The sequence below is a fragment of the Delphinapterus leucas genome, chromosome 13 (assembly GCF_059928025.1).
Source record: "Delphinapterus leucas isolate spDelLeu-1000000601 "Yukka" chromosome 13, BTC_Dleu_Yukka2, whole genome shotgun sequence".
Lineage (NCBI taxonomy): Eukaryota > Metazoa > Chordata > Mammalia > Artiodactyla > Monodontidae > Delphinapterus > Delphinapterus leucas.
Window position 1 is genome coordinate 75034708 of NC_143141.1, and position 13374 is coordinate 75048081.

Consider the following 13374-nt stretch of genomic DNA (forward strand, 5'->3'; position numbering starts at 1 on the left):
CTTCTTCCCTGGAAACTTAGTTTTGAGTCTCCTTCTCAATTTTCGATTTTAACATGATGGTGCTCTATTTAAGTGGACTATACTCGCCTACATCTGCCGGGCCCACAGTCAGACAGCCGTGTCCTCACTCTGCTTCTTGTCACCTGTGTGCCTGTGCACATCGTTTAGCTTCTGAGCCACTGTTTCCTCATCTGAAAAATGGGGGTGATGGGGCCTATGTCACCAGGGTTAAACGAGGGATGTATGCAGAGCCTGCCCAGAGGAATGCTCAGGGCTCTGCGCTGCAGTGAGCATGGTGATAGGGGTCTTTAATGGTCTGCTCATCAACTCCGGTCCTCGGCTCTGGTGCAGTGTGACCCTTGTCCTTTCCAGCCAGACAATCACAGAGGAGGAGCCCAGATGGGCAGCGTGAACCATGCAGGTGGCCATGCAGGATGCCGGGGGCAGGTGTGAATATGGAAAGAAGGAAATGAGTTAACAGCCACCCTGGTGCCCGAGGGTGGGAGTTGAGGACGGTGGCAGAAGGCAGGGAAGTTGGAAGATGAGGGCCAAGCCCCCTGAAGCACCCTTCGGGAACCGAAGGTCAGTTAGTGCAATAGGATGGGACAGAGCCCAGCACCGAGAGACAACGAGGTGGGGCTCGATGGGAGCTCTGGGCAGCCGGCACAGCAAAACCGGGAAGATGTGGCCGAGCATTTGTTTTCATCTCTTTAAAATGCATATATCACCTCCTAGGAATGTGAATGAGGTGGAGATAATTAAGAAAAGCTCCCTGAGTTCCTGGGATAACAGGAACTGAGTGAATTCAAGGCTTACTGTAAGTGAGGTTCCTAGTTCTAAGAGGCTTAAACTTTTTACGGTCCGGCAGGACTCAGCACCGCACAGTCGTGGAATGAGCGTCTGCGGGGCAACGTACAAATACATTCAAGACACTGCTTCACAGACAGCACTCCACTCTCCACGCGCCTGCCGCTCCACTTCATTAGAAAAACAATTTCGAATATGGTTATTGTGAAGCATGTTTGCTTTGTTTTGACTCATACTGTGTTCCGTTGGGAGCCTTCAAAATATTCCTTGAAGAAGCTATTTATAGACACAGGAGTTTGTGTCTGGAGGAGCCACACCAGGCCCCGTGCCCCATCTCTAACGTCACGTGTGGATGGCAGCACTCTGGGAAAGGAGTTAACGCCTATATTCTGAGAAATGACAACATTAAATATTTCTATGGCACTTGCCGCTCAGGCATCATGTTAGTTTCCCGGGGCTGCATGCCTCCAGTCTCTGCCTCTGTCTGCATATTGTTTCCTCCTTTGTGTCCAATCTCCCCCTGCTTCTCTCTTCTAAGAGCCTTGTGATTGCATTTAGGGCCGACCCGGATAATCCAGGATAATCTCTCCATCCCAAGATCCTTAACTTGGTCACATCCGCAGAGACCCTGTTTCCGTATCAGGTGACATCTGCAGGTTCCAGGGATTGGCACGTGGACATCTTTTGGGGGACCATTTTCCAGCCGACTGAAACATCCATTACCTGACATAATTTTTGGCAAACCAGCGAGTATAATAGGAGCGATACTGCTCCCATTGTGAAGATGAGGAAACTGAAGCTCTAAGGGAGCCACTGAATTATTTCAGGTCAACCCGCTTGTGACAAGTGGAGCTGGGGCTCAAATTTGGGAATTCTGATACTTTGATGCTCTCTGCCCTCCACCAGTGGTTTTTAAATTTTACTGTGTATCAGAATGACCTGGGGAGCTTGCTGACAATGTAGACTTTTGAGCCACCCCAGGCCTGTTGAACAAGACTCTCTGTGGGTAGGACCTAGGCATCTGCATTCGGAACAACCCCCGCCCCCCCACCGCCCCACCAACTCCTACCCTGGAGATTCTGGGGCAGGGCATCTACAGACCCCACGTCCTTTGTTCTTTTACTGGAAAGCTGGACCAGTAGCTGTGGAAATGATCCGAGGCAGGCTAGGAGGAAGAAAGCTTAAGCAGTATATTCTGGCCTCCTCCTGTCCTTGGTAACAGAGGCCAGTCAAGGCTGGAGAGATGGCCACCTCCTTTGAACTGGGGTGGCTTGGGGTTGAACCAAGGGGTCCATCTCTGAGGCCCGGGAGGCTGCAGCCTCCAGGCTCAGGCCGTCGACCAGCCAGGCCGTTGCCTCGCTCTCCAGGACTCTTGCTCTGTTACGAGATCTGGTGATGAGGCTGCACTCGATGCCATCCAGAGGGACTGAACCCCGTTTATTACATTACGGGTGGCACCAGGGCTAATAAAAGAGGCAACATTTGGTACCAGGATCTCTGAGCATCCTTGGGAACCCTTGGTTTGATAGCTTGTCAGGAGGAGCTTCCCTTCCCTGAGTCTGAAACTACGACAGCACAGATGACCTGCCCAGATGACCTGGTCAGGGAACGTTGGCCTGCAGTATCCCCATGGGGGCAGCTCCGAGGGAGCCCACCTCAAGCTGCTCCTGAGTCCTCCAGGGCTGATAGGAGGAGGCCAAAATGGAAACTTTGGTAATTGTGGTTCAGAGGATCAAATCCGGGGGACCTGGTCATGGGACCACACCCACTGTAGGAGTCCACTTGGGAAACATGCCCAAACCTGGCTGAGATGGGGTTGAGACTCTAGGGTTTAAAATAGAGCCTTCGGGGCTTCCCTGGTGGCGCAGTGGTTGAGAGTCCGCCTGCCAATGCAGGGGACACGGGTTCGTGCCCCGGTCCGGGAAGATCCCACATGCCGCGGAGTGGCTGGGCCCGTGAGCCATGGCCGCTGGGCCTGTGCGTCCGGAGCAGGAGAGGCCACAACAGTGAGAGGCCCGCGTACCGCAAAAAAATAAAATAAAATAAAATAAAATAGAGCCTTCATCCCTCCTATTAGAGGCAGAACAGCGTTAGGATTATGAGAAGGGGTTTGGAGCCAGAATGCATTTCTGAATCCCACCTCCCACTTGGTAGGAGGCTGATAGGAGGCACGTTTCTGAAGCTCCCCATGCTTCGGTCACCCCATCTGTACAATGGGGCCAGCAAGAGCAGCTGCCTCATAGGCTTGGTATGACCAGCCCATCAGAGTGAACAGTTATCACCTCATTTTTCCCCCAGTGGATTTCTGGCTTGCTGTCAACACTCCATACGTTTTCACTGGGCCCATTTACCTGTGTGACTCACTGATGTTTTAAACACTTGATACAGCAGGAACTTCCTGGCTGCTTCACCCCTACCATCGTTAGGTCATACTTTACAAATGGCTTTTGTTAAAATGCTACTTGCCTAATGCACAAGATTGTGAAAGAATAAAGGTGGGGTTTTTTTGTTTTATTTTTTTAAGATATTGCAATGATGAGGAAGGTCTCCACAGCAACAAACTGGAGACTGTGAAGATGTGATGCTTCAAAGGCCAAGGGTACCACTAGGGTCACCCTTCCAAGACCAAAGTTTCAGCTCTTCATATGCAACAAAGGGTGCCAAGTTTGCTGGATGAGATTACCAACCCTCTGGCACAAGCAGGAAGGAGACACGGTTGTGTGAAAACTGAGAGTTACTAAGGGGCTGGGTCAATAGAGAGAAAGCAAGCTCCAAATATTGACATTGCAAAACCAGCTCTCCCTGGGTCTGGAGAAGAAGCTGAGCTGGTTGGCCTCACTTCAGCACTAGCCAAGTCTCTCGAAGCAGAAGTCAGCCTTTCTCTCTTCTGTAGATGGGCATTCTGAACCCAACTCCCTGCCATCAACAATAGAACCACAGTGTAAAATACTGGGCAGAGGGATTCCCTGGTGGTCCAGTGGTTAAGACTCCACACTGCCACTGCAGGGGCCGCGGGTTCGATACCTGGTCGGGGAACTAAGATCCCATGTGCCGCTCAGCACGGCCAAAAAATAAAATACTGGGCATAGAGAGAACCCCAACTCTTTCATGGTAGGACTGCAGGCCTTTTCGTTGTGTTAACCTACATAAGGAAAAATGGGAACGGTTGTTCTGTTGCACTAAGATGAACCCTAGCTGGAAAAGACCTTGTAAACCACATGGTTTTGACTTTAACACCCCCTACCCCGTTCTCCCAACTGCTCTTGTTTATAGCAACTCCCGGGAGCAGTCTTCCCTAAAGCCAGAGGAACAGTCCTACTGTGACATGATCGTGCCCTGCAAATCGCCTGCCAACCTGGGCATAGTGATTCCCTAGACCTAGGACATCCTCCCCTGTCTACCCATATTACATCTTTCCTCCTTCAAGATTCTTTGCAAAACTGACTGTGGTTTTAAAAACTCCTGGGAAAGCCCAGTCTCACTGCCCGAGAAGGTGATCACTCTGGTCCCAAGTAGTCCCACGTGCTAGCCAGCCTCCAAGGCCTGCACTTGGGAAGCACGGACCTAGGGAAGCACTGGCTGCCTCTGCTCTAAGATCCCCATCATTTGCTGGCGCTGACCCCCGTGACCTGAGCTCTTCCACTGGCATCACAGTTCTGCCCTGACCTCCCTTCATGGAACCCACTTCTAGGCTGCTGGTCTCCAGCAGTGCTGACTTCTGTCGTGGTGTGGAAGATGAGAGAATTTCTAGTCCATAGATAACAAGTTGCAACCACAAGAGTTGATAAAATTGTCCAGAGGGAGCATATAGAGTGAGAAGAGGACAGAGCAGCAACCTTGGAGACCACAGACATTTCATGGGGACATGGAGAAAAAGAATCAATGAAGGAAACTCTATTAGTTTCCTATTGCTGCCGTAATAAATCACCACGATTTAGTGGCCTAAAACAACACAAATGTATTACCTTGCAGTTCTGGAGATCAGAAGTCTAAAATGGGTCTGCAGGGTTGCATTCCTTCTGGACGCTTCCAGAGAAGCATCTGTTTCCTTGGCCTTTCTAGCTTCCAGAAGCCACCTACATCCTTTGGCTACTGGCCCCCTTCCTCCATCTTCATGGCCATCAGAGGAGCATCTTCAAATCTCTTCCTCTCTGTCTCATCTTCTGTCTGACTCTGATCTTCCTGCTTCCCTCTTATAAAGGTCTTTGTGAGTACATGGGGTCCACCTGGATAACCCAGGATAATCTCCTTATCTCAAGATCCTTAACTTAATCATATCTTCAAAGTCCCTTTTGTCATGTAAGGTAACATTCACAGGTTACAGGCATTAGGATGTGGACATACTTGGGGGACCATTATTCAGCCCACCATAGAAATGCAGAAGGGTGGGCCAGGTGGGAAGAGCTGGGATGACAGGGCCAGGAGGTCAAGGGAGTATGAAGAAGGTGCAATCAACGGGGAGAAATGCCACCAGAGATAGAAACATCAGCTGAAAAATGAGTGAGGAATGGGTTATTTGCGTGGTTTCCACAGATTTCTAACTGCAAAGACAAAAAAGTACTTTTACAATGGAGAGAGCCAGCTGTCACTACCCTAACCTGGGATGGCACTTAGCATCCATAAAAGTGGGGCACCAGACACTTGTGGTCCTTTTGGGATGCTCAGTGCAGGACCCAGCACTCCCCGTGAAGTATTATGCCTCAAAGTATTTAACCGCATCCAGTCAAACCTTCAAGTCTAATTCTAGTCTGCAGGAAGTATAAGAGACAGGAGAGCAAAACGAAGGACACCACAAGGAAATAATCAGACAAACCCAGACTGTGGGGCATTCTGCAAAGTGGTGACCTGGTCAATATCATGAAAAACAAAGAGGGGCAGGAGAGGGGTTGGGACTGGTTAAGAGACATAAGGGACACAGAAAACAAAGTAAACACATGATCTTTACTGAATCCTGATGGGAAAGACAGCAATACAAGACAGTGTGAGGACTATTAGGGAAATTTTTATTTGGACCAATTTTTTTGTGTGTGTGTGTGTGTGTGTGGTACGCGGGCCTCTCACTGTTGTGGCATCTCCCGTCGCGGAGCACAGGCTCCGGACGCACAGGCTCAGCGGCCATGGCTCACGGGCCCAACCGCTCCGCAGCACGTGGGATCCTCCCAGACCAGGGCACAAACCCGCGTCCCCCGCCTCAGCAGGCGGACTCTCAACCACTGCGCCACCAGAGAAGCCCGAAAGAGCAATTTTTAAAAACTCAGGTAAAGTTCACAAAACATAAAATGAACCTTTTTACAGTGCACAATTCAGTGGCATTCAACACATTCACAATGTTTTGCAACTAAAGCAAACCCCCAAAGGAAACCCACCTCTTGGTCATTAATTGGTCACTTTCCGTTCCTCTCCCTCCCAGACTCTGGCAAACACTAACCTGCTTTCTGTCTTTATGGACTCACCTATTCTGGATATCTCAGCTAAACGGAAATATAACATGTGACCTTCGGGGTTGTTTCCACCTTTTGGCTACTGTGAGCAGTGCTGCTATGAACGTTGGTGTACAAGTATTTATTTGAGTATCCATTTTCCGTTCTTTTTGGTATATACCTAGAGAGAACTGCTGAGTCATATGTTAATTCTATATGTTTAACTTTCGGAGGAACCACTCAACTGTTTTCCGCAGTGTCTACACCATTTTACATCTCTGCTAGCAACGTACAAGGGTTCCAATTTCTACACATCCTCACCAACATGTCATTTTATAGGATTTTTAATAATATAGCCATCCTGGTGGGTGTGAAGAGGTATCTCACTGTGGGTTTTTTTTGACTTGCATTTCCTTAACGAGTAGTGATGCTGAGCATCATTTCATGTGCTTGTTGGCCATTTGTGTATCTTCTTCTTGAATGTCTATTCAAGTCCTTTGCCCACTTTAATTGGGTTTTCTTTTTGCTGTTGAGCTGTAAGAGTTTTTCATATATTCTGGTCACTGGACCCTTATCAGATACACAACTTGTAAATATTTTCCCCCATTTGGTGGTTGTCTTTTCACTTTCCTGACAGTGTCCTCTGATGCACAAAAGTTTTTAATTTTGAAGAAGTCAAATTATCTATATTTTCTTTTGCTCCTTTTGTTTTTATTGTCGTATCTAAGAATCCATTGCCAAATTCAAGATCATAAAGATACACCCCTATATTTCTTCTAATCTATAGGTTTAGCTCTTACATTTAGGTCTTTAATCTACTTTGAGTTAATTTTTATATATGTTGTGAGGTAGGGATGAAAGTACAAACTTTAAATCCGTGATCCTTCATAATAATTTTATTATTTACACTAGGCTAATATATTAGATTGTTTATGTGAAGGACCTCGGTATTCTCAGATTTAATATTTTCAGTTTATCCTCACAGAGTGACCTCAGAAAGTCAGGGCACATGGTCATTGCACTGTCCCTGAGACACACATTTGGACCTCTCAGGCAATAAGGCAGGTATGCAGAAGCCAATCCCTAAGCAAATAATTGAGCTTAGCTGGCTCTGGCTCCCCCTCATCCCCTGACTTTCCTGGTCTCTCACTGTCATCCCAAGTTCAGATATTCTCATTAAAGACCTGAAAGCAACACTTAAATTTAAAAAATTATACTTTACTGCATATGATGTGCAGGAACGGTATTAGCAAAACCAGACTTTTTGCTGACAAGTTTTACCGTAGCTTCAATCCTTGGGGTGGTCAAGTACAAGCTGGATAAAGATCCATTAAGGATGAAGAAAGACAGAGAGAGGAGGTCCCAGGCTTAGAGAGCTGGAAAGAGCATCTGGTTGAGGGACACAGCCAGCAAAGCCTGCCTCTGAAGCTGAACTCTGAATCTATTGCAATTATCTGACTCAACTTTCTTATAATCACCTCTCCTTACATAATCTCCATTGTCTGCAGTACGGTAATCATTAGTCAACTGCTTTCTTGCTAATACTGTGATTCACTGTGATGGGGAATCTAGGAATTGGCAGGATTCTGAATTTTCAAGCCTGTAGCTAACAAAATGCCTACCCTGGGCCAGGATGTGCTGTAGGGAATGCTAGCGCTGACAGCCACATGCTTCTATGTCTCCCCCCCCGACCCCTGGGGAGATACCCTCTGGATGCATTGATGACTGGTTTAGTTTCCATGTACATGTTCTCTTCTAGACTATAGTTATCTTAAACAGGGCAAGTGAAACAGTAACTGAAGCTGTTGCCAGGGCAACATGACAAAAGAATTTACCCTCAGCTACTGTATATGTAATTTGTCAAAGGCAGCTGGCTCACAGAGAGAGGAAAGAGGGGAATAGGTTGTTAGTTTTGGTCTTTGAAAGAAGAGTTGAAAGACTATCTTCTGGTTAAATCAACCTAAGTAGAACAGAAAAGCAGCTGTGACCTGCGCAATAAACACTCAGAAAAGTCAGGCTGGGAAGGCTAAGAAGACAAACCTTAAACTTATTTTTTTTTTCCTGGTGATATTTGTAAAATAGTTGCATGTCAGGGTTTTTAATACCAAGCTGCTTGAAGACCTGGAGCTGAAAGTATTCCCTGAAGGGGAAGGAATAGAGAGACAGCAAGAAATGGAAGAGAACAAGCGGGATATTCAAGTATGTTAGATACATGCAAAGCTGGGAGTTCTTGACACATCTGATAGCTCTTCTCTCCCAAAACTATAAGCCCTCATGACAGCAGGCACTTGGACTGAGACCAGTTACATTACAAAGCTTGGACTGAGTTCAATCCACTCAGGGTATCAATGAGAAGCCAGGCTCATGAAAGATAACCCGCTCGAGGTTACCCAGCTAGGAAAGGGCAGAACTAAGCCAGAAGCCCTGTTTCCTGCTTCCCTGTGATCTTCCCACTTATCTGATCCCTCTGTCCTGTGAACATCCGTTTACTCTGTCTTCGAAAGAAGCACAACCTGGACAGCTTTCAAAGTATGCCCCATGGAGTCAGGGGCCAAGCTCTGAGGGCACTGGGCACCCCCTGCTCTCAAAGAAATACCTCCCTTTCTATTTTTACATCTATTGGGGCCTCACCTAAACTTATTTAAGGGAAAAATCAGAAACCAAATAGGAATGGATCATAACAATGCTGACCCAGAGGTTCTACACCCCCTCCCCACCATTCCCACTTGCAAAGCCCCTTGGGCCTCCTTACCGAGTTGGTGCCAAGGATCTGCAGGTTGGGCTTCTCAGACTCAAGCAGCTTGGCCACCATCTTGAGGAAACTCTCCACGAAGAGGTTGATGCTCTGGCAGTGACAGGCCATGAGCAGCTGGTCCAGCGCCTCCATAGCGATGCACACGTACCTGGGGAAAGCAGCATCATTGCCATCACTCAGCCTCGCGCCTGTTCCGCCCCCACTGCATGGCTGGGGCAATCTAGATGGCAGTGCAGTGACCACCTGGGCAGCACCCAGCTAATGCAGCTCTCCCCCAGGTTGCTGACGACTGGACAGTTGTTCCAACAAGTGCTCACTCCAGCCCAGCCCTGAGAAGCAGAATGAGGCAGAGCTGGAAGGGAGCCTAGAGATGAATTCATCCAGCCCCTTATTTTACACATGAAGAACTTGAGGACAGACAAGGTACACCATTTCATGAGGAAATACAAGCAGAAAGAACTGATGCCCAGAAGAGCAGCTTCTGAACTCAAACCCAGTGAGGTCAGAGAATTACTCATCAAAGTCAAGACGTGTTTGTTGACACTGTCCTTGTCAGTGCAGGGGTGTAAGGATGAAGAAGTCCTTTAACTTAAAGAGCCTAGAGTGGGAGGGATAAGATAAATACACAGATATCTCCTCTAAAGGGAAAATAAGAAATGTTACCAAAAAAATGACATCCCACGAGGGTTCCAAAGAAGGAAAGAGGCTCTAGTGGGGAGGAAGCAAAGAACTTAATGAAGAAAGTTTATGAAGAATCTGAAATGGGCCTGAGGACCAGCCAACTGCAAATGTTAAGGAACATAAAATTGCAATTTTTGTAGTTGAAGACCTCAGAAGTTCTATAATGAAGTACTACTCAAACAATACGGTTGACAGTGTTACCATGTTTGGATGACACTCAGCTTGCCCAGGAAGCATTTTTACCTCATGGAGAATAAGACAGGCACAGAATGAAAATTCTTTTCTCCTTATGCAGCAGGTGCTCTGTGTCAATTCTAAGTCTCTAACCACTTAATTATTCTAAAGACTAAAACCCGAGTGAATACTTTCACAAACTAGGAACGCACGACATCCATTGGTGAAGAGCTGCCCATCCCATTTTTTGACAACCAAATGAACACCTCTTTATATTTCAAGCAAACCCTAATAACCTCTATCCTTTATTCACAATTCTACTTTTAGAAGCAGCAAAAAAGAGAGTTGAACCTTCTCCTACCTGCCAGCCCTCCAACCACATGGAAACAACAATCTCATTTACCATGTTCCTCTCTTCTCCATGCTAAAAATACCCAATCCTGGGAATTCCCTGGTGATCCAGTGGTTAGGACTCTGCGCTTTCACTGCTGATGGCCCGGGATCAATCCCTGGTTGGGGAACTAAGACTCCCACAAGCCTTGCAGCGCGGCCAGAAAAATAAAATAAAATAAAAAGTTGAAATGCCCAGTCCTTTCCAGACTAGCCTTTGCAGGACAAACCCCAATTACTGTCTTCTTCAATGCCTCTCTTAAATTCCAAGAAAAAGGTCACAAATCAAATTCCTACTGAGAATCAGGAATACACATCTAAGCTCAAACCCAACATTTGTTCCACGATAGTGACATAATGAGCATTTGGTCAGGTAAGGCACATCATGAAAGATACATCCCCTACATACCAAGCATTTGCATTCTAAAGAAAGCAAGGCAGGGCTTCCCTGGTGGCGCAGTGGTTGAGAGTCCGCCTGCCCATGCAGGGGATGCGGGTTTGTGCCCCGGTCCAGGAAGATCCCACATGCCGCGGAGCGGCTGGGCCTGTGAGCCGTGGCCGCTGAGCCTGCGCTCCGCCACGGGAGAGGCCACAACAGTGAGAGGCCCACGTACCGCAAAAAAAAAAAAAAAAAAAAAGAAAGCAAGGCAGACATTCATAGAAAAAGGTTATCTTTTAACTTCTAATAAGGGAGACTCTGCAAAACTATTCTGGTTAAAATCTTTACAGTTTTCGTTAAGGAGTTAGGTGTCTAGGGCAGAATGCTAAATGTCTCCCCTGGAATCTATTTTTGCCCTTTTCACTAGTCATTTAGAAGTTTAGCTGAGCTGTGGCTGCTCACTGGGAACATTTCCCAGCCTCTCCTGCTGCTAGGTGAGGCCACGTGACTTACATGTTGCCATTAAAATGAGAGGGAGTGATGTAAGCAACGTCAGCATTGCTTGCTTGAAAGACAGGATTGTCCTCCGGGTCCTCTCTTCCCTCTTCCTGCTGGCTGCAGAGTGGCAGCAAATAGATGGCCAGAGGTGAAAGCCCCGGATGACTTCATGGGCGGAGCCCACCAACCCAGACTGGACTATTGCATGAGAGAGAAAACATATTTCCATATTGCTGGAGCCACTGTATTTTCAAGTCTCTTTATACCCTAAATAACACAAGTATCTGATAATCAGGTTTAGGAGTGCTTTAGAAACCTGAGGGCACAAATAAAAGTGAATCCTGAGCGATCCAAAGCAACTCAAGTGACTGCCCTCACAGGAAAGAGAAGTAAGGGCTGAACATGACTCCATCCTGCAAGAGGGGAGATCAGGCAGACTCCATGTACTCCGAGTGTGGCCATGTGCCCATTACAGGGTGGTGACCCCTCTACTCATAGAGCCATGTGGAACACAGGAAGTACTTCCTGATACAAACAAAATGCAGGCAAGGTAGAGTGAGAAGAGAACTCCAAACCTGCCTGGGTGCTAAGGAGTCAGGCTGATGCCTCTAAGTCAAAGCAAGTAGCAGAAGGCCTCTCTTTAAGAAGCAGCCTAGAGGGACTTCCCTGGTGGTCCAGTGGTTCAGAATCCGCCTTCCAATGCAGGGCACACTGGTTTGATCCCTGGTCGGGGAACTAAGATCCCACGTACTGCAGGCAACTAAGCCCTCACGCTGCAACTACTGAGCCCACGCGCCACAACAAAAGACCCAGTGTGCCACAACGAAGATCCCGTGTGCCACAACTAAGACCCGAAGCAGCCAAAAAAAAAAAAAAAAGAAGCTGCCTAGTGTCAGGTTTATATGCCGTGTATATAATAGGGGATGAATTAAAAGATTTTTTTCTTTATGTTTTGATCCAAATCATATCTCTTTGAAGGTTAGGCAGATAGTACAAAACTCTTGATTAGCTAGTCTTTGTTTTAAAACAGAGTTTGGTTAAATAAAAAGAATGCACAGGAAGCATGACTATAGGATGATTTCCGAAGACACTACAAAACCACAACACAAAGCTCCACAAAGCTCTCGTGGCAGCCACTCAGTTTCAGACATTGTGCATCTGAACTGCCTCACACATAAGCCAGCTTTGCAAATCCATGTGTATGAAAGTAACAGCAGTCATGACGTTTTCTAAATGTCCTTTTTTAAAGACATCAGTCACCATTTCTTCAGTACCCTTGCCCTAACTTCTTTACCAAACAACCGTAAGTAAAACAGCCTCTCTACTCTGAAATTTTCCTTCTCACTTTTGTAAAATGTTTATTTCTTTTATTTATATGAACTGAGTCAGCTATTATTATTGTTTAATGTTATTAAATATCATTAAATAGCTGTCTCTGGGCACATTCACAAATGGATCTGGTCATGCTCTTATCTACAGAGTGTCTTTCAAATACAAAGGCAGCATTGGGTGTTTGGGCTCGTTTGGTGAACTGCAGCCACGTTTTCTCATGCTCTGGAGGGCCCGCCAGTCCTCGATAGCCTTGCCCTTCACAGGATGTCACAGCCACAGTTCAGGATACCTGTCGTGCCTTGCAGACCCAGGCCTGGCATGTTCCGGGTCCACTGTATAGGCCGTGAAGCAGACTGATTCCTGCAGGGTTGGGGAAGCAGCCTGGGCCGGGGCCCTTCCAAAGGGACAGGTTTTCCCCGCGGAGAAACCTGGACACATTCTGGCAACCAAACATGGCGGATGGGAAATGGGAGCAGGCAGCATGGAATTCTCTTCTTCTATGAATCATCCCAGCATCCTTCTGCATGAAGGCTTTCACCATTATTTTATAGAGTTTAAATGAGGGAAAGGAAGGGGCGGGGTTGGGTTTGGCAAGAGAAGAAACCAGAAGGCCTCCCAAACCCCAGAGCTTAGATTGCTGCTTTTCCCTTTCCTGTAAAAAAATTCCCAGAAAATCCTGATAAGGAAAACCATCCTTTGCTAGCCAGAAAAAAAAAAAAAAAAAAAATTGGCTACTGACCAAGAGAGGAAATTTTGATGGAAAGTGAAAATGATGGTAGAAGTGAAACAGAAAAGTAAAAAAGTTTAAGGCCTAGTTCTCTGAATACACACTCCTTCAATCCCCATCTTTGATCCCAACACTAAGGATGGAAGGATTATAATTGCGAACTTGAACTTTTCAAAGTATCTTAGAAGATTAGAAGTCAATGGGCTTTGGA

The 13374-nt window shown here is 46.8% G+C and overlaps 1 protein-coding gene across 2 annotated transcripts in view; it reads right to left on the reverse strand.

Moving 5' to 3' along the window:
• Window positions 1-13374, reverse strand: part of EFR3B (EFR3 homolog B) — an 89837-nt gene that overhangs the window by 32067 nt on the left and 44396 nt on the right. For both annotated transcript variants that reach the window (XM_089923393.1, XM_022574307.2), the window contains exon 4: window positions 8980-9130. In XM_089923393.1, the coding sequence (XP_089779519.1) occupies window positions 8980-9130 (151 nt within the window). The remainder of the gene's footprint in view (window positions 1-8979; window positions 9131-13374) is intronic.